The sequence below is a fragment of the Balaenoptera ricei genome, chromosome 5 (assembly GCF_028023285.1).
Source record: "Balaenoptera ricei isolate mBalRic1 chromosome 5, mBalRic1.hap2, whole genome shotgun sequence".
Classification (NCBI taxonomy): domain Eukaryota; kingdom Metazoa; phylum Chordata; class Mammalia; order Artiodactyla; family Balaenopteridae; genus Balaenoptera; species Balaenoptera ricei.
In genome coordinates, this window is record NC_082643.1 from 95,334,364 (window position 1) to 95,360,638 (window position 26,275).

General features: G+C 38.2%; 2 protein-coding genes across 3 annotated transcripts in view; one reads left to right on the forward strand and one right to left on the reverse strand.

Annotated features, from left to right (window-relative positions):
* Nucleotides 1-26,275, forward strand: part of KCNIP4 (potassium voltage-gated channel interacting protein 4) — a 542,247-nt gene that overhangs the window by 512,813 nt on the left and 3,159 nt on the right. For both annotated transcript variants that reach the window (XM_059923268.1, XM_059923269.1), the window contains exons 4-5: nt 7,602-7,672; nt 25,009-25,116. In XM_059923268.1, coding sequence (XP_059779251.1) covers nt 7,602-7,672; nt 25,009-25,116 — 179 coding nt within the window. The remainder of the gene's footprint in view (nt 1-7,601; nt 7,673-25,008; nt 25,117-26,275) is intronic.
* The window catches only part of PACRGL (parkin coregulated like), a 23,846-nt gene continuing 23,309 nt past the window's right edge, over nt 25,739-26,275 (reverse strand). The window contains exon 11 of the transcript XR_009503334.1: nt 25,739-25,862. The gene's annotated coding sequence lies outside the window, so the exon portion shown is untranslated. The remainder of the gene's footprint in view (nt 25,863-26,275) is intronic.

Here is a 26,275-nt window from a genome sequence, read left to right on the forward strand (position 1 = left end):
TTATGTCAGAGAATTAATACACAGTATGCAGTGCATATGATTCTCAATACATCATAAAAGTGAGCTACTTACAAATTATCAAATATCCTAGAGTTCACTCTTTAGCTTAATGCAAGCAGTATTACTGTGTGCCTGATACCACATCTCTCAAAGGCGCGGTGCTTTCTGACTATGATGAGTGAGTCCTGGATACGCCACAAAGCTTTCACATGCATTATACGTCTCATTCTCCCAACTCTCAGAATTAGGACAAATGGAATTATCCTTAATTTTCGGATCTGAAATCCAGGGCTTAGAGAAGCTAAATGTTTTGCTCAGAGTCACACATCCACTAAGTGGCAGATCTAGGTTAGAACCCAGATTTTTCTGTAACCTCATCTAATATTCTTTCTGCTCTTCCTCTCTCTTTCAGGAACTCTCCACTATCACCCCTACCCCTGCATCTAAGAAAATTAATACCACCCTAGACATTACTTTAATTGGAAAGAAAACAAGGAACGCATAATGATAATACATACCTGTTAGAGATGAGTGAAGAGATATATTTGCCACTGGACCTTATAGTCTCTCCTTCAATCACTCAGCAGGATGCCCAGCTCAAACTTGTCCTGCAACCTTCTCTGTGTCCAGCTGTGTATTAGGTGCTGATGTAAGAGGGGTGAGATGTGGTACCTGCCCCAAAGAATGTTAGAGTCTAGAGTAGCAGATGGACAATGTCAACGTAAAAAAATAAATGTGAGGATAGGGGTTAAAAATATAGTATTATAAAAGCACCATGTAGGCACAATTAGATAAGCTGAACAACAGGGAGGAAATTTTAAAAGTCTATCCAGATAAATTGAACCTGAGCTGAAGTAGCCACCTTTCATCACGTATCTAATACATGTCTGGCCCTGGCGTGTGTTACCCATCACCTCCCAACAACCCTAGTTATGGTTCTCCCTTTCTAATAAATGTGGAAACTAAGGGGCAGAGAAATTCATCCATTTCTTTGCCATCATCTTTTCACTTCAATTCCACTTAAAAGATCCACCATCATCTGATGCCAAAATAACTGCTGTGGTCTCTGAACTAAGTCTCTCTGATTCCACCCCTCTTCTCCACTCCCCAACCCTGGTCTGTTCTCAACATGAGCCAGAGTAATCCTGGTAAAATGTAAGCCAGGTCGTCTCACTGCTCTGCACAGAATCTTCCATCCCCTCAGAGCATAAGCCAAGGTCACCGTCTCCTGTTCTATCTCTGCCTCGTCCTTCACCGACCCTCCCCTTCACTCACCTCATTCCAGACATCCTGGCCTCTTGCCCTTCCTCCAGCACACCAGTCCTGGTGCTGCCTCTGGGCCTTTGTTTATTTATTTATTTATTTATTTTTTATTTTTGGCCACGCAGCATGTGGGATCTTATTAGTTCTCCACCCAGGGATTGAACCCACACACCTTGCAGTGGAAGCTTGGAGTCTTACCGCTGGACCACCAGGGAAGTCCTATCTCTGATCCTTTGAATTCACTCCTTATTCTCTCTGCCTGGAATTCTCTTCTCCCGAATATCCATCTCAATATCTCACCACCTCTGCTTTTATTCAAATGCCACCTTCTCAGTGAGGCTTCCTCTGGCCACCCTGGCTTAAAGGACAACCCCTACATATCCCCCATGCCTTTTCTTTGTTTCTCTTTAGCTCTCAAGAGCATCTAATAATGTTATTTTATTTGTTTGTGTTGTTGCTTACTGTCTCTTTTTCCACTAGAATGTCATCTCCAAGGGAACAGAAGTTTTTGTCTGCTTTGCTCACTGCTGTATCCACAGGTCGTGGAACAGTGAGTGACAAGTAGTTGCTCTAGATACTCACTGCAAAACAGGGTGAATGCATGGATGAACGAATGACATTCACCTCACCATGGGATAATATCTGTAAAAGGCACTTTGAATGTATACAACACTTAAATACTAATTGTTTCATACAAAAATTAGATTCACTTTTGGCTTTAGATGTTTAATAGGTTGAATTTGAAATTGAAATTGAAAATTTCAATTTTGGGCATGGATTATCAAAATAGAAAGTTTCACTTAAGATGGACTTTTCAAAGAATTAAATTAGAATTCGGAGAAAACACAGGGTGATCCACTATTACATGAATTTGGATACATCATAGGTGACAACTTCCCCAACCCCATCTCATTAATAACAGCCCACAGACAGGTATTGGTCATAGGGTCTGATGCCAGGATTGTAATGGATCCTTTGTCTGCATTAATAAGGAATTTAGAATATCTTTGTTTAACACATATTTCTAAATTATTAAAAACCATGGAATTTTTTAAAAGAATGATGTTTACTATAAACTAAGTGTCTGACAACGTATTGATAGGCATTAATATCAAAGCACTTAGCACAAATGGAGGGTGCAGTGGTTAAGAATCCGCTTGCCAATGCAGGGGACACAAGTTCAAGCCCTGGTCCGGGAAGATCCCACATGCCGCGGAGCAACTAAGCCCGTGCACCACAACTACTGAGCCTGCGCTCTAGAGCCCATGCACCACAACTACTGAGCCCACGTGCCACAACTACTGAAGCCTGCACGCCTAGAGCCTGTGCGCCGCAACAAGAGAAGACACCACAGTGAGAAGCCCACACACTGCGAGGAAGAGTAGCCCCCGCTCGCCGCAACTAGAGAAAGCCCGCACACAGCAACGAAAACCCAACAAAGCCAAAAATAAATAAATAAATAAATAAAAATTAAAAAAAAAAAAAAAAGCACTTAGCACAAACGGAAATCTTTTATTTTTTGATTATCTCAGATGAAAGTTATTACATGCTACAAATTAGATACAACTCCACATTAAAAATTTATCTTTATCTGAAAAATAACATTTCAACATTAGAGAACGTCTACTTAAGCACAATCCTTTGCAAGGGATTCTTGTTACAAAGTCCAAAGGGATTTGTGGAAAAATCACTTTTGTACTCTTAAAAATTCATTGATTATTTCTGTTAATTGAATGCATAAATCTAAAAGCAGCCAGCATTACTGAAGGAAATGGAATATTTTAAAAAATGATGACTTGCAATTTTAAAAATTAATATCGTGCATGCAAATTGTATCTTGCAGTGCCACTAGAAAAGGAAAAATGTCCTAAGGAAGAATGTATTCTCCGATGGCAGGCAAATCCATGTTATGGCCATCCTCACATTTCTGTGGAGTCATTTATTTAGGTTGATGGCCTGAAAGCAACAGATGTCTCTCATTATGAGTCGTAACAATGATGGGTCCATAAATCACAATGTCTCAGTTTCATCCAGGAAGGTTCTTTGTCTTATTGCCAGAACCTTCTGCAATTTGTACTGTGTCAGGCTCTTTAGTCTTCTCTACTTCTTAGCAAGATGGTTTACCAAGCACGACTTGTTTGGAGTTCTGGATGTCAGCACAGCTGGACTGAACAGAATCTTCCTGTTTGTAAGGGATAAAGTATGTCTCCTATAAAACAAGCCGAGAGGAAATGGCTTGTTTGTGCCATTACCTGTATCATTACAGCAATGCTTTTCAGTGCCACGTACAGGGGAAACCTTAGCTTAGGAACTCTTAGCTCACCAGGCATTTTTAAAGCTCATGAAAATTCTAGTTTCCTGGGCTACTCCTGCTTCTGTTGTAGGAATTTTGCATTTGCTTTGACTATATGAGGCACCTGATAAACAGCTACTGAAGGAACGAATGAATGAGCTTCAGTCAGAAGAATCTAAGTCAACAAATACTTATTGAACAATCACTGTGTTCAAGGCACTTGAGGCACTTAGATGAGCTCTATGGACATAAAGGTTTAAATTTTTTTTCCAAATAACTCCACCCACTGAATATCCTTCTCATGCGCAGACAATATTTCTAGGAAATTTCAGGGTGATTTAGAGAGAACATACTGAACAGAGACTACCACTCATGTATGTGAACCTGCCTTACTGTAGTAACATTGCCATGAATTGTATATTCAAATGCATTAAACTAATTCTGTACCTTTTGCTTGAATTCAGGTGGGAGTAGGGGATTTGTGGTGGGAAGAAAGAAATCAACCAGACTGATTTCAACCACAGACCTGGAACATGCTAATCAAGTGTATCTGTTTAAATATTCTGAAATGTATGTGTATCAATGGTCTTTTCAACCAAGGGATTAGTTGGTATCATCACTGTGCTCTGAACATAATTGGGTTAAAGACACTGGACTAAGTCAAGAGTCCTGAGTTTACAGATAGACTCTGCCCCCGCTAAAATGTGTGGCTCAAATAGTTTATTTCTCTGGGCCTCAGGTTGTTCCTTGGCCAGATGTGGAACAGAAGAATCCTCATGTTTCCCTTCTGTTCTAACATCCTTTATTTCTAAGAGTTAGTGTTGGAATGTCTTGATTTCATTACCTACTCTACCGTTAACTAACTAGGTGACCATAACTACTTCCCTAACATTACCTACACCCACTTCCTGCCTTTGTTAAATGTAGATAAATAGCTAAATGGTATCCAAGATCACTTCCTATCCTAAGACTCCACAAATTTTGTCCCCTAACTGTAAAATTTCAACATTTAATTTTCAGCTTCACAAGTAAAATTACAGGAAACTGAGCAAAGTCATCATATGATACTGAGTAATTGTTTTTGTTATATGGAAGGAATTATGGTCAAAGAAGACTGTCAGCTCATATGGGAAGAGCAGAAACCATTGCCATTTCTTTTGAGCCCTGAACTGTACTGAAATCTAGAATCCAGGATGCCAGTTATTCATCCTTTTAGCAAATATTTACTGAGTATTTAAGAAGAGCACAGTCAGATGAAATCAGACCAAGATGGTTTTGTGGACAGTTTCCTTTTTCTCTACAGAATCCACCTCTGTGCCCAGTCAGACACTTCCAACGCCTTAGCTCCTTCCTCTCACCCCATCAAAGCTAGAGCATCATTCCCCTTCTTTAAAAACTTCCACTGTCTCCAGATGTCTACTGAAGAAATGCAAACTCTGTCAGAAACTCAATACCATTCATGATATAATTGTACTGGTTTTCACTGAGCATGAAGTTCCATTAGGTTAGAACTTCAGTCACTTAGATACACAATTGAGAGTTCACAAAAAATAGAAATGTTTTCAGGTGAACTGTATTAATCTGTAAAAAAAATTTGATCACATTTATTTAATAATGATAGCTAATAATTAGTGAACATCTAATATTTGCCTAGGACTATTCTAAGATCTTGGGGTATAGTATCTCATTTAATTTCTTTATGATGACTCTCTGAAGTACATATAGTTATCATTTTGTAGCTGAGGAAACTGAGTCACAGAGAGGTTAAACAACATGCCCAAGGTCACACGGTTAATAGTTGGTAGAGCTGAGATTCAAATTCAGGCAATCTGACTCCACTACTGTATTAGCAACCTCTCTTCGCCTGGTATATCTAGGTTAGAAAACTGGCTTCACTTCCAGGAAACTTGCCAAGGTACATTTAGAGGAACAAGACGTCCTCTGAACCACATTAGGGCAAACCTTGAGAGTGTGTGTCCCATGTGTCAAGCTTTAAACTAGAACAACCTCCCCTGAGAAGCATGGTAATTATTGTATGCCTACATTATCTTGTGTTTTAAGTTTTTAAAAGTTGCCAATATCGTTTGTTCTGAGCCATTATTCATGGTGAGTTCTGCTTGCTAAGGTAAAGGCACTTACTCTTGCTGTATAAATAAGGTAACAAGAGACCTGCTTAATGAAGCTCATTTTAAAATATGCAAAATCCCTAATTTTTTCTTCCCTGAAAATAAGTTTAGCATACCATCTGTCAACTCATTTCTCCATAGGGCACTAAATAGTTCAAGAAGTCTATGTAAAAGTACTGTTGAGAGCAAAACAACTTTGTAAATAGAAATAGACTGACAATTCTTGATAATTCTATATGGAACTTCCCAACAATCTCACTAAGTTGATTGTAGTCAAAACCCTGGTTTCATACCCAAAAGGGCTTCTTCCTGTGACCAATAAACACAAGATAGACATCCACTCTACAAACAACAGTTTTACATACTGTTAAGGCCCAATTGTGGTGCCTGTTTGGCTCATTGTAAACAGTGTTATTGATTCATACGTTTAAAAATAAGTGGTTCCTCACATCATATTTAAAGATAAGAGGTGAAAGAAAATGCCACCACCATTTTGAGAAACTGAGTATACAATTTACCTTGTGAAATATGTGGCCTGCAACAGAGTTAACCATTGGGGTGAAGCATTCAGGGAAAACAATCCATACATAGGCCATGGATGCTTGAGAGCTAGGAGAGAAGTTTGCATGACCTCTGACCTCCCTTATCTGGGGAGAGCCATTCTCTACTCCTGCTTCTGTGACTTAGTTTCTTGACAGCCTTCAAAAAGCAATTCATAAAGTAAAAGGCGAACAGAAGTTTTGCTAAATCCCAGTAAAAATAAAGGCTAAAAGTTATAAAATAGAAATAGATGAGGTTTTAAAAAAGAAGATAAAAGGCTAGAGCCAATGAGCTAAAAGGTTACAATTTTTTAATATAAAAAAGGTTACAATAAAAGGCTAAAACCCATGAGATGAAACATTTAAAAGAATCATGTAAATTTGATCAAGGGTCAAGCACAGAAGCACTTAAAAATGAAAACTGTGCACTAAGAAAAGAAAACAATAAGAAATATATATATACTTTAAAAATATAAAGGCAGAAATTTCAGAGATTAGGGAGACAAAGGAGAAAATGGAAGGAAAGAAAATTAGAGGGAAATAACCTACTTGAAGCAAACTCAGAGGAAGTGTTAGATTTCAGAGAACTTCAGTATCATTAGGCACCATCGTGTGGCACTGGGACAAGAAAGCTGTCCAAAGCTGTCTACCATTGCCCAGAGCCTCTAACCCCATCCAGGACCCAGGCGAAGCAGGAGCTCCCCACTGCTTTCAACTGGGAACCTTTAGGACCACACAATCCACTTTCAACGTGGCCTCAGAAACTTCCCAAATCACCCTAGTTTCCACTTCATCAGGCAGCCTTACTAGCTGTGGGCTAGCTTAGCTTTTTGGTCAGAAAGACCTAAGTTATATTCCACTCTACTCCTTACGGACTGTGTGACTTTGGGCAAGTTTCTCAACTTCTCTCAGTCCTGATATCCTTATCTGGGTTGTAAAATGATGAACAAACTAATAATAACAACACCAATAATAGCAATTCATCTGTGCCTCATTGTTTTTATTATTTTACTTCTTCTTGAGATAGTCCCTGCCAAGCACTACGCGATTTCCAGATGCGTCTTGTTAATCCTCACACCCACCTATGGTAACATTACTCATCCCAGTGTCAGTAACATCACCCAAGACTCCCATGTGTTCAGAGCATTTCCAGCCAGAAACTTAGAGAGCATCTCTCACCAATGGCCTCTGTAGGTAACTCACACCTATGAATCTCAAATTACAATCCTCTACGGAGAGAAGGTGGGCAGCTGAGAAGAAAGCACAAGTCAAAGGAGGTAGAGTAAATTTTCCTGGATAGAAAGAGGCTTGGGACATGCTATACAAATCCTTTGTAGGATATTGAAAAGCTAACTTATTATTTTATTTTCAACATTTCAGACTCTACCACATACGCACATTTTCTGTTCAATGCATTTGATACGGACCACAATGGAGCTGTAAGTTTTGAGGTAAGTCTTAGATTTTTTCTTTTTAATATGCTTTGACTTTAGACACATTGAAAGGGATTTAGTGCTTCTAAGGTGAAAATTTGAGTTTGGTGGTATAATTTTTTTTTTTTTTTTTTTTTGCTTTTTGAGCCTTTTATTCCTTTACTATTATTATTATTATTATTATTATTATTATTATTACTACTACTACTACTACTACTACTACTACTGTAATAAGAACACTCAACAAGAGTAGGCACCCTTGCCCTGCTCCTAATCCTAGAATGAAAGGTTTCTATTTTTCTCTATTGAAAGGTTTCTGTTTTTCTCCACTGAGTGTGATGTTAGCTATGGCCTTTTCATGTATGGCCTTTATTATGTAGAGATACTTTCCTTCTATTCCTAGCTGACAGTATATATCATGAAAGGGTATTGAACTTGTCAATAGATGCTTTTTCTGCATCTATTGAGATGATCATATGATTTGTATCCTTAATTCTGTCAGTGTGGTATATCACATTAATTGATTTTCATATGTTGATTCAGCTTTCCATCCCAGGGATAAATTCTACTTGGTCATGGTGCATGATCTTTTTAATGTGCTGTTGGATTTGGTTTACTAGTGTTTTGTTGAGGATTTTTGCATCTATGTTTATCAGGAATATTGGCCTGTAGTTTTCTTGTGATGTCTTTGTCTGGCTTTGGCACCAGGGTAATGCTGGCCTCATTTGGAAGTATTCCTTCCGCATCAATTCTTTGGAAGAGTTTGAGAAGCATTGGTGTTAGTTCTTTAAATGTTTGGAAGAATTCACCAGTGAAGACATCTGCTGCTGGGCTTTTCTTTGTTGGGAGGTTTTTGATTACTGAGTCAATCTCCTAGTTATAGGTCTGTTCAGACTTTCTATTTCTTCATGATTAAATCTTGGTAAGTTGTGGGTATCTAGGAATTTATCCACTTTTTTTAGGTTATCCAATCTGTGGGCACAGAATTTTTCATAGTAGTCTCTTATGATTCTTTTTATTTCTGTAACATCAGTTACAATATTTCCTCTTTTAGTTCTGATTTATTTATTTATTTGAGTCTTCTCTCTTTTTTTCTTAGTCCAGCTAAGGGTTTGTCAATTTTGTCTATCTTTTCAAAACACCAACTCTTGGTTTCACTGATTTTTTTTCTATTGTTTTTCTATTCTCTATTTTATTTATTTCTGTTATAATTTTTGTTATTTCCTTCTTCTAATTTAAGCTTAGTTTGTGCTTTCTCTGTCTCTTTGAGGGATAAAGTTACATTGCTTATTTGATATATCTCTCCTTTTTTTTAATGTAGGCACCTATTGTTATAAACTTCTCTCTTAGTACTGCCTGATAATTTTTGAGGAGGGGAAAGAAAAAGCCTAAGAACAGTTACTTTCCCTCATTGTATTGTCAAGAAGCTGCTCTTATCTTTCAAAATAAGTGCGAATGACAACACACATTGAGTTTGCTTTCTAGTACTTTCTATGTGTTTATACAAGAAAAGTGCATTTTCCCAACTGCATGACAGCAAACTCAGAAAGCAAACAATTTAATTAATATTTACTGGCATCCACTGTGGGCCTATTACTGTGGTAGGCCTTGGAAATACAAAGCCGATAAAGTAAAAACCCTGCTCTCGAAGGTCTGCAAGTGAGAGATAGAAGAAAGAAATTAAATATAACAAAATGCTACATTCACCACACTGACAATTTTATAAGGAAATCCCTTTTCAAATTATGTACTTCGAGTGATTTGTATTTAATTTTGTTCATAAAATACTACAGGTAAGCATCAGTAAGATGAAATATGTCCCGAGTATTCACATAGCTAAATACATTATTTATTTATAATAGAATAATAATAAATAAAAAATATTTTATTTATATATACTTATATATTTATTACATTTATTTATATATTATGTATTATTTTGTTTTATTATGTATATTTTATTTATATTACATGGGTAGAATGTGTAAATCATCTATTTGCTTATATTCTGAATGGCTGTGCTTTGTCTCTAGGGAGTAGAATTATTTATCTCTCTTTAATATATGTGTGATATTGTGATTTATAGTAAGAAATATGTATCCAAAAAAAGAAATATATATTTGGTCTTAGTCCCCAGTTTCTGACAAAGAGCTCCTAAAACATGGGGTTTTAAGTGAAGAGAAAAACAAAGATGTCTTTTGTTATGTTAATGAGGTGAACTTTGAACCTCAGCTAGAGATGCGGGCTGGTTGCCAGGAGAACCAACCTCTTGATTATGGAGGGTTGGAACTTTCAGTCCCTCCGTCCTGTCCTCCTGAGAGGGGAGAGGAGCTAGAGACTGAGTTCAATCACCAATGGCCGATTATTTAATTACTCATGCCTCTGTAATGAAGTCTCCATAAAAACCCAAAAGGACAGGATTGAGAGAGCTTCCCAGGTGGTGAGCACCTGGAGATTTAGGGAGAGCCGGGTGCTCTGAGAGGGCATGGGAGCTCAAGCCCTTTCCCCATGCCTTGCCCTGTGCATCTCTTCCACTTGGATGTTCCTGAGATATATCCTCTTATAAGAAACTAGTAATCTAGTAAGTAAATGTTTCTCTGAGTTCTGTGAGCTGCTCTAGCAAAGTCATTGAACCCTAGAAAAGGTTTGTTGGAACCTCCAATCTGTAACCCATTGGTCAGAAGCACAGGTGACAACCTATACTTGCAAGTAGCGTCTGAAGTTGGGGGCTGGGAGGGGGCAATGATGTAGTATCTGGCTCTATCTCCAGGTAGAAAGTATCAGCATTAAGTTCAATTATAATACACACATCTGGCGTTGGAGATGACTTGATGGTGTGAGGAAATCCCCACTCACACACTGGAATTGGGGGCAGAATTGTCACTGTGCATAATGGGAACAAGATAATTTAGAGGGTATGCATTTTTAGGATCGGGAAGGGTGCGTCTTACACATGAGCAGAAATTTCAGTGAGTGCCAGGATAAAGGAAAGCAGATGATGGTGTGGAATCAACAAGGAAGGGCACTGGTGGGGCTGTATCAGGGAAGCCTGCCCATGGACTTGATGAACTAGGTCTGAAGGACAAGCAGGAGATGCTCAAGAGAATAATGGCTCAGGATGGGAAGCGGTGGGAGTGAGGCAGAGGCCTGGGAATGAAGAGAAAGCATTTGTAAATCACCTGGAAGGTGGAATACAAAAGAGGAGGGTGACGGGAAAGCTGTGTAAGGAGGTGGAGGGCAGATCCTGACACATCTGAGGCAGGATGCTAAGGAGGCTGGATTATCCTGCAGGAGGTGAGGCGCCCTTGGAGAACTTTCAGCGGGGAAGTTAAGGTATCAGGGCTGTGTTCCTAGAAACAGGTCCAATTAACAGCTATTTATCCAAGAGTCCAGACAGGAGCTGATGTCAGCCCGAACTACAGTTAAGGCATTGGAGAGAAGGAGGAGACAAGGTCAAGAGATATTAAAATTCAATTGGTTGACTTACATTTCAACACTTTGTGGAGTCAGGATGACAAAAGGGAGGTGCAGCCTGCTGAGAGGTCATTCAGTCTGGTCCTGGGGCAGAGTGACCAGGGCAGCAAAGTGCTTCCTCACACATACTAGATGCTCATAGAGATTGGGTGCTACTAAAATGAAGATTCTGGGCCAGGAAACTGAATGTGTCATCTCACAACTTAACCAAGAAATATCACTGGGAAAATAAGAGAGAAGTTGGCAGTGGTCAAGGCGAGGGCAGTTGGGTTGACTCCGATGTGGCAGCAGCAGTTAGTGCGGAAGACGTGAGATTGTCGTAGGTACCAGTCCCCTGTAATGTTTCTTCTGATTTGGCAGCCTATGATCAATATCGTATTAGTGTCTGCTGCACTTTACCAACAAGATTAATTCCAGCACGGCCTTAGTTTAGTCATAACATAGAAGTCAAACATTCCAGTTCACCTAATAAAATCTTTCATAGCTAGTTTGAGTAAGGCAAAGACTGCTAGCGATTTCATTACTTGAAATTACTTAATGTATCAGAAATGTTCCATCAATTACTTATAGCACATTGTATCCAATTTCACATGTAAATTTAGTCTGGTGTTAATGATATGCAACCATGCATAATGTCGCTATTGTAATACGTAATATTCATCACGGTAATTGTGATGAATGCTGATTATAATTTAGGAAATTAGTTACAATGGCTATATACTATAAGCACGTTGGTAAAAAAAATTGTTTTCTTTAAAGACAAACCAATGGTTAAATTAATAAATGTTAAATCAAAATCAAATTTAAAACTAAATTATTGTAGTTATGTTTCTAAATTGATTACCTACCTGAAAAGTCTCTAGAAAACAGAAATGATTAGGCAATGAACATATTTGGGGTAACAATAGCATCTTGGGAGGTACAGCAGAGACCATCCTGATTCTGAGATAAAGGGAAATGGAAGTTTCCTACTTAATTTGCTTAATTCCAAAGGGTAGAGTGAGTAAGACAGGAGGGCCCCTGGATCCAGATATGATGATCTAAAACCCCTTCACCACCAAGTGGCTGTGAGACCCTGGGCTGAGTAGTTCAATCCTCTGGGCTTAGTGTTCATCTCTGCGAATCATCAGCAAGCAAAGCTACTTCACAGGGTAAAGGAAGGATGACAAAGTGATGTCAGTTAGGGGCTTGGCTGAGTACCTAGCACCAAATGTGTCCTCAGTATTTATTAGATGTTAACCACAGTGGTTTCTACAAGGGAGATTTTTCTAATGAAGCCAGTTAAGAATGACATTGGTCATTTTATTACATAGTGATCTCATAACTGAAAACATTCAAGCACAGGCCAGATGATTGCTCTGTCTGTGATGCTGTGAAAGATTGTTCTGCATCTGATTATAAAACAAGCACTTAATGTGTGTCAATCACTGTACTAAGTGTGTAAAAATAACATTAACAATAGTAATAGCTACACACAGTAATACCAGCTGACCCTTGTTTAGCACTCATTATGAGTCAGGCATTGGGCTGAATGAATTACATATAGTAACTTGTCATTTTAGCAAATGAGGAAAGAGATTCACAGAGAAGTTAAGCAACCTGCCCAAGGTCACACAGCTAGAAAGTAGGAGAGCCAGGATTCAAACCCAAGCAGTCTGGCCCAGAATGCATCTCTTAGCAACTGTGCTATCCTGCCAGTGAGGAATATGTAGGTCCCCAGTCCCTCATCTGAAATCCTTGGTGCCAGCTGAGTTTCATTCAGAGTCTTGCAGATTTTAGAAACGTAATGCTGTGCCTATACTCTATATTATTTAATGTCTCCTGCAGGGTCTGCAGTATGCTATAATCAAGGGTGTAACATTTGTTCAGTAAAACTATGATAAACAATAAATATGGCAGAGAGCGCTACTGATCCAATGTCCATGTGCTGTGCTCTATGATCACATGATTAGGCCGTATTCCCAGCCTCTCCTGCAGCTAGGTGGGACCAGGACTGAGTTTTGACCCCTGGGAGATTAGTGGAAGTGACCACACTCCTTCCTCTCTCTTCCCATCTATGGAGACTGTGAGGTTACATATTTCAGTTTGCCTTCCAGCAAAGTAGGAGGAGGCTGGATCTCTGAATGACTGCATGGAACAGAACCCCATCCCCACTCGTATTTCACTGTATGTGAGTGGTAAATAAGCTTATACTGTGTCAAGCTACTATGACTTGGAAGTATTCAAATAGCTTTTGATGTCTTCTGATTAATGTGATCGATGGATAGATAATGGATAGTAGATGATAAAGGATAGAGATGATAGATGACAGATGATAGATATAGATAGATAGATAGATGATAGATAGATAGATAGATAGATAGATAGATAGATGATAGATGATAGATAGATAGATAATTAGAATACTTTCATGCCATTTCAGTTCAGGTTTTGGCATCAGATGAGTTTTGGCACCAAAATTCACCACCTCCCCTGTCTTCCCGGTAAAGGTTTTTCTATTTCAGTTTACAAAAGAAGTTTTGGATGGGGGTGGTAAGTTGCAGATAAAAAATAAAGGACCTGTATTACTTGCCACATGTTAGAGATGAGGAATTACAAACTTAGAGAGGTTAAGTGACTTGTCCAAAGTCATATAGTTAGTAAATGGCAGAACCAGGATTGAACCCCAGCTCTAGCTAAGTCTCTGAAACCTATTGGTTTTAACCAAGGGTCATCAAACTTTTCTGTAAAGGACCAAACTATAAATATTTTTGGCTTTGCAGGCCATATAGTCTTCATTCTACCAACTCAGTTCTGCTCTTGTAGACAAAAGCAACCACAGACAAATCCGAAATAAGTGACCATGGCTGTGTTTCAATAAAGCTTTATTAACAAAAACACATGGTGGGCTGTATTTGAGCCCTGGACCATAGTTTTCCAACCCCCACTCTTAACCCTCACAATAGATTGCCTCCTGCAGAGGGAGATACTGAGGCACTATGTTTGCTGGAAGACATCTGAGATGGTCTTCTATGATTTGATTACTGAGTATTATCACCAATGTTTACAATCACCACTCAGTAATTCATCCCATGCACTGATTACTGAATGACACAATTGTTGACTGCAAAAGCAACCCTGAACCTTTACCACTATTTCAACAGTTACCTTTTCTAGAATATTACCACCATCAGGGCAGTGCACTCCTCTGAGCACATCCCTAATGGCAAGTTTACTTGAACTATTGAGTCTGAAAATGTATTTTTCCTTTAGAACAATTCTGGAATAGCTATGCCTGCTTACTGCAGGTAACTGATGATTGACAGCAGGACTGCCGCAGTCCAGAGCTTCAAGAAAACACCATTCACTGACAATTCAATTATGACAGAATAAAATGTGAGTGGTACCCCTGGAGGCATTATAAACCCCCCAAAATAATCCCTTTGTCATTCACAGTGATGAGAAAAAAATGTGTTTTTTCTCCCCAAATATCAATTATGGTTACAGGAAAACTTTCCTTCTAGGATGAGTCATTTTTGTCAAGTGAAATAGCTATTTTCTCTTGAGATGTCAGGCATCAAGGGGAATTATTTAGGCAATGTTACCAATAGGTATAGAATTCCATTTTATTAGATTTATTAAATCATTAAGTTTTATTATTATATCTCTCAACACACACACACACACACACACACACACACACACTTACACATCCTGTCCACATAATTCTCCTCTTCTTTTCTAGTGCCCATTCCAGGAGCTTTGCTCTTTGGCGAAGTAAAGGGAAAGGTAGCTGAGAGGTCCTTTCATTTTGTTCCTTCATTTAACAAATATTTTTTGGACTTCCCTGGTGGGCCAGTGGTTAAGACAATGTGCTTCCACTGCAGGGGTGAGGTTTCGATCCCTGGTCTGGGAACTAAGATCCCATATGTGGCATGGGGCGGCAAAAAATAAATTAAAAAAAAAAAAAAAAAAAATATATATATATATATATATATATATATATATATATATATACACATATATATACTTTCAAGGTGCTGGGGATACAACAGGGAACAAAAGACACAAATTTTTGTCCTTATGGAGCTGACATTCCCCCATTTTCATGACTAATTTTTGTAGAATCCAACAATTCTTGCCATAAAGGTTCTTCAACCTGGGCCTCACCCATGCATTTCTGTCGATTCCCAAGGACTGTGGCCGTGCTGCATGTGTCCTAGCTTTTGCTTGTCACCCTGTCCTTCTGGCCTGCTCCCTCCTTATAGTCTTGCTATGGGGTATCCAGCTCCTCCAGCCATGGCTGCCCTTGCCCACATTCCTGTGGCCCCCCAAGGGCAAGTTCTTTGAATCCCTCTTATCATACACTGAAATGTTTAATGAAAGTTGGGTTAGCAGAAGATTATTACAAGAGAGACAAGAGAAAAAGCATCCAATAAATATCTCTATCTGCTTCAACAGTCTGAAGGTCAGGTCCCTCTTTTTTTAAATCATCTTTTAAATAAACTTTTTATTTTAGACCAGTTTTACATTTACAGAAAAACTGCAAAGATAGTACAGAGGGTTCCCATACACCTCGCACCCAGTTTCCTGTTATTCACATCATGCATTAATATGGTAAACTTGTTATAATTAATGAACTAATGTTGATACACTGTTATTAACTAAAGTCCATGCTTTATTCTGATTTTCTTAGTTTTTACCAAAAGCCTTTCTTCTGTTCCAGAATTCTATGTAGGATCTTACATTACATTCACTCACCATGTCTCCTTAAGCTCCTTTTGGCTGTGACAGTTTCTCAGATTGTCCTTGTTTTGATAACCTTGACAGTTTTGAGGAGTTTTGGTCAGGTGTTTTGCAGAATGTCCCTCAGTTGGGATTTGTTTGATGTGTTTTCTCATGATTGAAATTGGGATATGTGTTTTGAGGAGGAAGACCACAGAGGTAAGGTGCCGTTTTTTATTATGTAACAAGAGTCCATAGTATCAACGTGATTTTTTTTTTTTTTTTTTTTTTTTTTATGGCTGTTTTGGGTCTTCGTTTCTGTGCCAGGGCTTTTTCTAGTTGCGGCAAGTGGGGGCCACTCTTCATCGCAGTGCGCGGGCCTCTCACTGTCGCGGCCTCTCTTGTTGCAGAGCACAGGCTCCGGACGCGCAGGCTCAGTAGTTGTGGCTCACGGGCCTAGTTGCTCCACGGCATGTGGGATCTTCCCAGACCAGGGCTCGAACCCGTGTCCCCTGCATTGGCAGGCAGATTCTCAACCACTGCGCCACCAGGGAAGCCCTCAACATGATTTATGACCGTTTGATGTAAACCTTGATCACCTGGTTGAAGCAGTGCTGGTAATTTCTTTACTGTAAAGTTGCTCTTTTATCCCTCTTTCCAAACCATTCTCTTTGGAAGGAAGTTGTGCACACATCACACGTACAGACTGGGAGTTATGCGCCATCTCCGTAAGGGTAGAGTATACATAGAGTTTATTTGGAATTCTTCTCTTCCAAAGAAGAGAAGGATTTGTCTCTTCTCCTCCATTTATGAATGTATTCCACCAGTGATTCATATCGGTGTGGACTAACGGACATATATTTTATACTTGAGTTATAGTTCAATATCTTATCTTTTTGCTTAAATTGTTCCAGCTGGGCCACTGGAAGCTCTTTCAGTTGGCTTCAACATGGCCCCATCATTGTGGTTGTTTATTTTTTTGTTTTGTTTTGTTTTGTTTCTTTCTTTGCTTGTTCCTTACTTTTGGGCACCACAAGATGCTCCAGCCTCATCTGCTATTTTTTCTGACCTGGTTCTAGAATTTTTCAGTCTCCTCTTTTAACACTCCAATCTCCAAGGAGGTGCCAGAAATCTCTTCTCATCTGAAAGAGCACACGCTTGTGAGTCAGACTGCTCAATCCAAACTCTACCACTTCTAGCTGGGATACCTGGGGCAGGTTCCTCAATCTCTCTGCGCTTGAACTTCCTCAATGTAAAATTGAAATAATAAGGATAGATACCTCACAAGCTTGTCGTCAGATTAAATGATGAATCTAAAGAGTTTAGAAAATGGTCTGGCACAATTAATATGCTCAGTAATGTTAGTGATCATGTATAACAACTGGTCAGTCTCAGAGAACTGATATCAATTTCTCTCTGTCTCTGTCTCTCTCTCTCTTGCTCACTCTCTTTTTCTCTGTTTCCTGGGCATCTAACTGTTGGGATTCTTCTTCAGCTGATCTTAACTTATCCTGTTCCTAGTCACACATGTATTCACATACTGACTCACTTTCCCTTTTTTAAAAGCTAAGGCCATTTTCTAATTCATTTATGCACATCATTACATGGCAAGAATTATGAATTCCTGGTACCTCCAAATGTTCTACAAATGTTATTAGTAAAATATTGCAATCACTGTGAGTCACTGTTTCATATCACCCTACAATTATGTCCTACAGTATCAGAAAAAAGAGATGTAGCATTTGTTTATATCATACTTTTCTGTGTAAGCACAGCCCATTGCTTCAGTTCTAGACAAAATGAGAGCCTGGGCTTTGAGTCAGAGTTCTGGGTTCAGTTTCCAGCTCTAATTCTCACTGGCTGCATCCCTTGCCTCAGTCATGTATTTTCTCTGAGCCTCCATCTTTAATATAAGGACGACAATACCTATTCGCTATGGTTGTGTGAGGCTGACATAAAGTAATGCACAGAAATTGCCTAATACCAAGCCCCACACACTTATCAATAAACTGTCCTCATTACTACTAATAAATTTCAGTGTTCCCAGAGCCCTTTAACCCAGGAATTCCACATCTTTCCTTAGGAAATAAGTCAGAATGATGGGAAATAGTTGGAGAAAAATATTTACTATAGCATCATGTACAATAAAGAAAAATTTAAATTAATACACATATATACCAATAAGAAAGAATGGTTAAATAAATTACAATATATTCATAAGGCAAAGCAGTGTTTCACACTCGAGATTGCAATGATTAGCAGGTGGTAAAATTGATTTAGACATTAATGACAAGAGTACTAAAAAATTAATAGAAATGGAAATAGACTAATAACTTTAGTTTCTGGTGTATGATTTTGTGTGTGTGTGTATGTATGTGTGCTTGCTTAAGTACTAGGCTGTCATTTAAATTGTAATTCTTATTGTGGTTTGGGGTCCAAAGTGTCCAAAATTCATTGTGCTAGTATTATTAGATTAGACCATATGAAACTACCATATGAAATTCTTGGCAAATATGATAAAAAATATGGTCAATTTCATACGGTTAAACCTACTTTGTAGTTATTTAAATGATGTCACAGTGAATCGTCAGTGATATTGGAAAATGCTTGTAATTTAAGTGAAATAAACAGAATTTTATATATAATATATGGCTTGTACTATAAGTATATGCCAAAGTATGCATTAAAAAAGAGTGGGAATACTCAATGTGAACAGGTGATAGGATTATGTGTGATTGCAATTTTCTTCTATAGTTTTCTGTATTTTTTACATAAATCAAGCATGATATTTACATATACATTTATTATATATTTATATTTGTGATTTTTGTTTAAAACTTATTTAATTTTTAATGGCCTTCAGGGAGATCAAACCACTTTCCTCTAACTTAATGTGGCTGTTTTCATCTTTTAAGATATTAAATTACCTAACTAGAATTGTATATCAATCAAGGTAAGTATTTTATCTCTTTCACCTGACAAAATTAGGCTACAAATCTTGGGAAATATACATTTTTATTTTTTAGACATGTTGATATCTTTTATTAGTTCCAAACAAAAGCAAACTTTAGGTAGTACCTGAAATTGTATCCTTCAACCACTATGGAGGTTTAACTCCAGTCAAGGGAGGTCATATCAGAGAAGATAAACAACTTTAAAACTTTTCCTAAAAATGTAAAAGCAAGCATAAAGTAAGAAATATACTAAACACAGGTATGCCTTTCCAGGCCTTACCTGGGTCCAGTCATGTATACCATCTAGATGGTCTCAATAACACATGCTCTCTCAAGGCTGGGTCTTTGATGCAGCTCCTAGTGTGGGAATGGTGGGCAGAATGTATGTAACCAGCACTAAGGCACCAATTAAAGGTTTGGTCGATAAATAGAGCTAACTATAGAACAAGACTAGGTTATTATAGGGTCATATCTCTATGCCTTTTTCATTCTATTGCCTTTATCCTAAGATATTAGAAACCAGAATTCAGTACCAATCCCCATCTATCATTTTTGTACATTAGGGAACAGATGTAACCTTTCACAGACAAAAGTAAGGTGATTGTGAAAAGTACTCTTGAGAGTTGTTTGGTTTTTTTTTTAGTCTTGTAACTCCTGCTTGACAGATTTCAATGACCATTCAGAAAAGCATGGAGTAAGAATAGTACAAGATACCTTGAGTCTTTCATTTGCCTTTTGCACAAATAGTTATTTCCTCTTCTGAAATAACTGTTTATTGATATCATCCTGCAAGATGGTATATTAAAAGAGAGAGGGGTGTTCAAGGTTCATAGCTATCTTTCAGTGTATGCAGTTTCAGGATACATAGTATTTAAGAGAAAGATGGGAATTAGATGTCAGCTTGTGACTCAGGGTACTTTTGTTCACAAATAATAGAAAATCATACACTAACAAAAACAATATTAACTGTATTGGCTCATAAGAGTAAGAAGTCCAGAGATAGGTCTGGCTGCAACCTAAGGGTGGGCTCCCTCGTGGTTACAAGAAGATGCCAGCAGCTCCTGAGCTCCAGGCTTGATTTTTCCCCAGGCAGGAAAGAAAAAGCATCTCTGTCATACCCCTTCCTAGCAGAAGTCCTGAAAATCACTCATGTAGACTGGGTTCAGTTGCAGGCCAACCACAGATCCAATTGCCTTGACCAAAGGAATAAAATGTGCTTCCTGGTTTTGCCCAGGGCATGGCTCCATCACTAGAGCCACAGATGGAGTGCGCTTCCACAGAATTGGATGGAGCACCAAACGGAAAGAGGGGCCGACTAGGGAGGCAAACAACAAAAGTCCACACACGACTTTAAATCTCTCATTGTTGCTCTGGCCTGTTCTGCTTGGTGATGGGGCCAGTGTCAGTGATGATTCTGGCAGGCCAGTGGTTCTCGAAGTGTGATCCCTGGACCAGCAGTATCAGCGTCTCCTTGGAATTGATTAGAAATGTAAATTCTTGGGCCACACCCCCGACCTAATGAATCAGACACTCTGGCGTGGGACCCAGCAAGCTGTTTCAGCAAGCCCTCCAGGTGATTCTGCAAGCTACAATTTGAAAACCAATGCTCTAAGCATGTGTCCAGCCTCTCTTTTCAGCTAAAGGCATATAACTATTACTTTGTGATTTGAAGTGACAGGTAAGGATTATATTGATAACCATCCACCTCATCTGACTTTTCAAAATTGTCCAGCAATCTTTCTCTGGTAAGCCTACCTTCCCATGCTCTGCAGTGACTATTTTATACCTTCCAAAAAAGCCAAAGCTTATATAGTTTGCAAGTTGTATTCTACACAACTCCAAGGAGGGTCATTACCTCTTAATTAATTACAGTATATTATATACTACAGGTTTAAATATATTACAACCATTTTCCAGCAGATGGCAGAAAAATATTTTGAGGGAGCTGCAGCTTCCTGTAATCTGCACAAGTCCAGGAGCAGAGCTGCCTCCTTCTCTCTCCTCAAACCTTCAGTTCTTATCCTTTCCACCATGTCCTTCACTCCCAAGTAGACAACACCCATTAAATGTCTCAGATGAGGACTCGTTCATCTTCCCACCTCTTCTCAGCTGTGGGCATCTGCATGGTGTTCTCCTTCTTCCTTCTGTATTAGCTGAGGAAATGTGCCTCCTCCCTTCCCAGGGCAGACCATCTCCATCTCTTCCACCATCGCAGGAGTAGTCCATTTATGTCTCTGTCTCTGTCTCTCTCTCTCACACATACACACATCTTTAGTATTTTCCTCTTTTTAGATTCGTCCCTTCAGTGCCCAAAGTGCTCATCTTCAAAAGTCTCTTCTGTGATCCTGTCCTCCTCTTCAGATATAGTCCTGTCCCTCTGTCTTCATATGCAGCCATGGCTGGTGAATTTTCTAACAGTCTCTATCACTCTTTGCTCCCTCCCCTCCACTGAAACTTGTCCCTTTAGTCACTGGTGACCTCCATGTTGCTGACTCAGTAAGCTCTTTTCATTCCCCAGCAGATTGGTATCAAGATGAACCATCCTTTCCCAGTGTAATGCTTTCTTCTCTTGACCTCTCTTACCTCCTGAGAAACTTATTTTCAAGATTTGTTGCCTGCGTCTCTTCTTTTCTCTGCCTACTAAGGAATTCTTATGGCCTCCTTTATAACAGCAACAGAAGGATTAAAATACCTAGAAATAAATATGACTAAGAAATGTGAAAGAACAACTTGGAAAAAACAAAAGGGCTTAAGATGTATTAGAGTTTGGTGTGCTGAATAAAGACCCACCAAAAATGTCCACATCTTAATGTCCGGACGTAGGATGTGTTACCTTTCATGGTAAAGGAGGTTTTTTGCAGGTGTGATTAAGGATCTTGAGATGGGGAGATCATCTTGAATTATCTGGATGGGCCCAATGTAATCCCAAGGGTCCCTGTAAGAGGGAGGCAGGAAGATCAGGGTAGCAAAGAGGAGATACTACAACAGGAGGCTGGAGTACTGTGTTTTGAAGATGGAGGAAGGGGCCACGAGCCAATCAATGCAAGTGGCCTCTAGAAGCTGAAAAAAGCAAGAGAACAAATTCTATCCCTAGATCCACTGGGGAGACTGCAGCTCTGCCTCCAACTTGATTTCAGCCCAGTAAAACCCATTTCAGACTTCTGATTTCCAGATCTGTAGGATAATAAACAAGTATTATTTTAATGCTCCAAATTTGTGGTAATTTGTTACAGCAGCAAGAGGAAACTAATATACTCAGTGACAAAAATGACCTGGACAAGGGAAAGGTTTCTTATTGTCTTGAATAGGAAGACTCATCAACATGTAGTTGTCAGTTCTGCCCAAGTTGATCTATAAATTTACCTCCAGCTCAATAAACATCCCAATAGGGGTCAGGTGGAATATTTAAATAAGGAAAAGTGGAAAGAAAATAGCTGAAAAAGAAGGATTAAGAGGAAATAGCCCTTACAGCTATTAAAATTACTAAAATGTTTTAATAACTGAAACAATGTAGTAGAGGTACTTAGATAAACAGATATACTATGAAATAAAATATAAATTCCAGAAATACAAACACATAAAAGAATTAAGGATATGATAAATCTTGCATCTCAAATCAGTGGGTAACAAATAATATTGTGAAACCAGACAGCTATCTAAAAACATTGGGTAAATTCCAAATGGAATAAAGATTTAAATGTAAAAAAGTAAATCTTGAAAGTACTAGAACAAAAACATGGGAGTATACTTTTATAACTTCAGAATGGGAGAGGTCTTTTCAATATGACAGAAACCAAAAAATATAAAGTAAAAGGCTGACAAATTCTAGAATATAAAAATAAAAAGATGCCTACTTTACAAAAATCAACATAATAAAAATTGAAAGAAATGATAAACTGGGAAGCAATACTTGAAGATATATCTCAGACAAGGGCTAATTTCACTAATATGTGAAGAGTTTCTATAAATCAAGACATTTGGAAAAAATGCTCAAATTTATTCATAATAAATACAAATTTTAAGTAATCTGAGAAAGAAATATTAACCTTTAAGATTGAAAAAGATAAAAAATTTGATAGCATACAGTACTGACAAGCTATACTATTCTCATATACAGATTTTGAGAGGGAAATTTGGGGGGAAATTTGAAAATAACTATAAAATTTACCAATGTTCAAATCCTTTGACCCAGCAATTCCACTTCTAGGAACTCATACTGCAGATATACTTGTTCAAAATGTAAGTTATGTATGCATAAGGTCACTCTTTGTGGCTTTGTTTTTAATAAGATTGGAAATCTTTAAATATTCATCAATGAGAGATTGGTTAAATAAACTACGATACATTCATACATATACAACAGTGAAAAAGATTGGAATTATTTCCAAGATTTATTGCTAAGTTAAAAATAAAATAAAGTACAGAACAGCCTGTAAGACTATCATTTGTGTAAATAAATATGCCTTACACTTGTATATGCACAAAAATTCTTTGGAAGTGAATACAAGAAGCTACTAATGCCAGTTGTCTAGGGGAAAGAAATAGGGTGACTAGGGTCCAAGAATGGGAGGAATACTTTTCATCAATAATCTTATATATTTAAAAATTTTGAACTACATGAATGTCACCCATTTAAAAAAAAAAAAAGCATTTAAAGAAATTAAGACAGGAAAACAATTACAAAATGTTGGAATGTAAAAATGTAGAGAGAGAATACAAAGTCACCCAGAGGCCACTTCTGCATTTCCCTTTGTTACAGGGAAGAACAAAATCTGACTACGTGTTGGATCTGTTTCTTTTACTTTAGCCTTTGCTTCCCGTTGCTTTTGTTCACTAAAAGGATACTGTCTATACATAATGGCCTGCTTGGGGAACACTGCCCCCCTGCCTGAATGGTAAACCAAAGTGCCTTTGTTCAGGGAAGCATCCTGACCCTGTCCACCTGTGAATGGCTGCAAGAAAAGAAGAAATTAACACATCCCCTCCCCGAGGCTGGCCATTCCAGGAGATAATTGCAAGACTTATGGCCTTTTTACTTTGCTTCCTCACCTCCTCCCCCTCTCTGTTCTATAAAAGAAACTGGCATCCAAACCCTGATAAGATGGTCTTTCTGAGACACTATTCTGCCATCTTCTCGGTCTGCCGGCTTTCCAAATAAAGTCATATTCCTTGCCTCAACACCTCGTCTCCAGATTTACTGGCCTGTCCTGCAGGGAGCAGAGCGAGCTTGGACTTGGTAACACCTGCTCTTTCATTCTTACCTAACGACAGATTGTCAGTTCTATGAGCTTGGACTTGGTAACACCTTCTGCTCTTTCATTCCTACCTAACGACAGATTGTCAGTTCTATGTGAGATCAGAATTCACCATATTGTAATGTTAACCCTGCCTACAGAACAACAAATATATATGAATTTGATCAAGTTAATCTGGTTTGTCTGCGGTTCAATCACAGCAGCCTAACAGTGATACTGACTGAAGTTTCCATTTACTTGGACAAACACATAGCCGATGCCCTTGCCAGACACCGTTATAAACAGCTTAACTCTTTTAATCCTCATAAAAAATTTAAGAAGTAGATACTAACATCTCCCTTCTACAGATATGAAAATAGAGGCAAAAGGATGGTAAGTTGTCTGAGGACAGAGCTATCAGATGAAACAGCTGGAATTTGAATTCAGGCAGCCTGGCTTTCAGCTCCATTCTCTTAACTTCTGCCCCCTTGCATATTATAACTTGATTTCTAAAAGCCTTCAATTGGCCTATATCTTAAGGACAGCCCATATTTCTTGTTAGCAGATCTTGTTCATGGGAAGTGTGTTATGTATGTGCTTGTATTTTTAAAGTTACAATGTTATTAGATTATTTTCAGTAAAAGAATTGTGTGCACTTGTAGTGGAAAGTAATACCACTTATACACATGAATCTTGTTGTTTGGGTGTCTGTTCTAACACAATTTCCAGTTCCACAGTAGATTTAAGTCACAGTTTCCAATTAGAAAGTAAGAATATTAAACCTAAGGAGTGGTTTATGGCCACAAAAAAATCTCTAGAAAAAAAGATAATCAGGAACACATGGACCATTTTGCTAAATAAATAGTTCAAAATCCAGAGGGTTGTAACCCTTGCTTCCATCATTTGACAGAGAATTTTATTAGAGTTTGTGTTTTACTTTTTTTTTTTAGAAATGTCATATCAAATTGTATTTTTATTTTTTTTTTAGGATTTCATCAAGGGTCTTTCCATTTTGCTCCGGGGGACAGTACAAGAAAAACTCAACTGGGCATTTAATTTGTATGACATAAATAAAGATGGCTACATCACTAAAGAAGTAAGAAATGCCTCACCAACACAGCTAGCCTTCAGACCATTTTCATTTTTTCACTTCAAAATGTTAAACAATCGCAATTATTATTTTAGAATCACTTTTTCAGGAAGTCTAAAATATTTTTTGTAGTGCTGGGGAAATATTCTGATGAAAAATTTGGAATGCTAGAAATAGTTTATGGTTAATCTGCAAAGTAAATATAAAACATAGAAGGATTACATCCTGATTTCCTAATAGCATTTTAATGAATACTGTACATGGAATAAAGATAGAAGTTGGAATCAAATAGGAAGAAAATATATCCACACCTTAGAATATTTGGCCTGTAACCTTTTTTTCTATCATATAATGCAGTCCATATGGAAACAGATGCAATTTTAAAATCGTGTGGATTATGTAGTGACCTGTACTGTGTGGGAAATGACCTGATGTGATAGTGGAGCCCCAAATAAAATCCCAGGTGGGCTATCTAAAAAAGAAGCCTCACAGACCAAATTCAGATGTTCATATCAAATGGTTTAATAAAGTAATTTAAAACACAGCAAGAAGCAAGGGGGGAGGGATGCGGTAAGATAACAAATTTAGGATGGAGTCTCGGAGGTAGGGTTGAAAGACCACATTACCTGAATCCTGGATGTGGTTCAGTGTCCATATGTCCTTTCTCTCGCTAGCTTTCCCCCGAGTTGAGTTTTGAGGATTAGGCTCCTCAAATAGAAGGTATCTTGGGCCAATGACATCAACTTGCTCTACTGAAGACACAGGGACAAGTTCACCTGACCACAGTTACAATGTGACAATTAACCTGATCAATGGCCATGGGTTTTATTTGTTGATCAGAGGACACATGGGGCCAGATGGGTCTCACAAATGGGTGGCCGAATTAAGACTTCATGAGTATTAAGTATTCAGGTATATCGAGCATATCTCCTGGATACTTAGTGCCTCTTGTATATTTAGAACACAATAAACATTTAGTACTCAGGTGCCTCCAGGATATTAGGTATCTCTTAGTCCTTTGATCTTTTTCTATCCCTTTCTATGTTTAACATAAACATGCTGTTCTTACCATTTATACCCAACACATCTCATGAATTCTATGTCAAACAAACTTCTGTGCTCAAAACATCTTAAAGGGCTTCACGTATGATTTACAAACTATAAG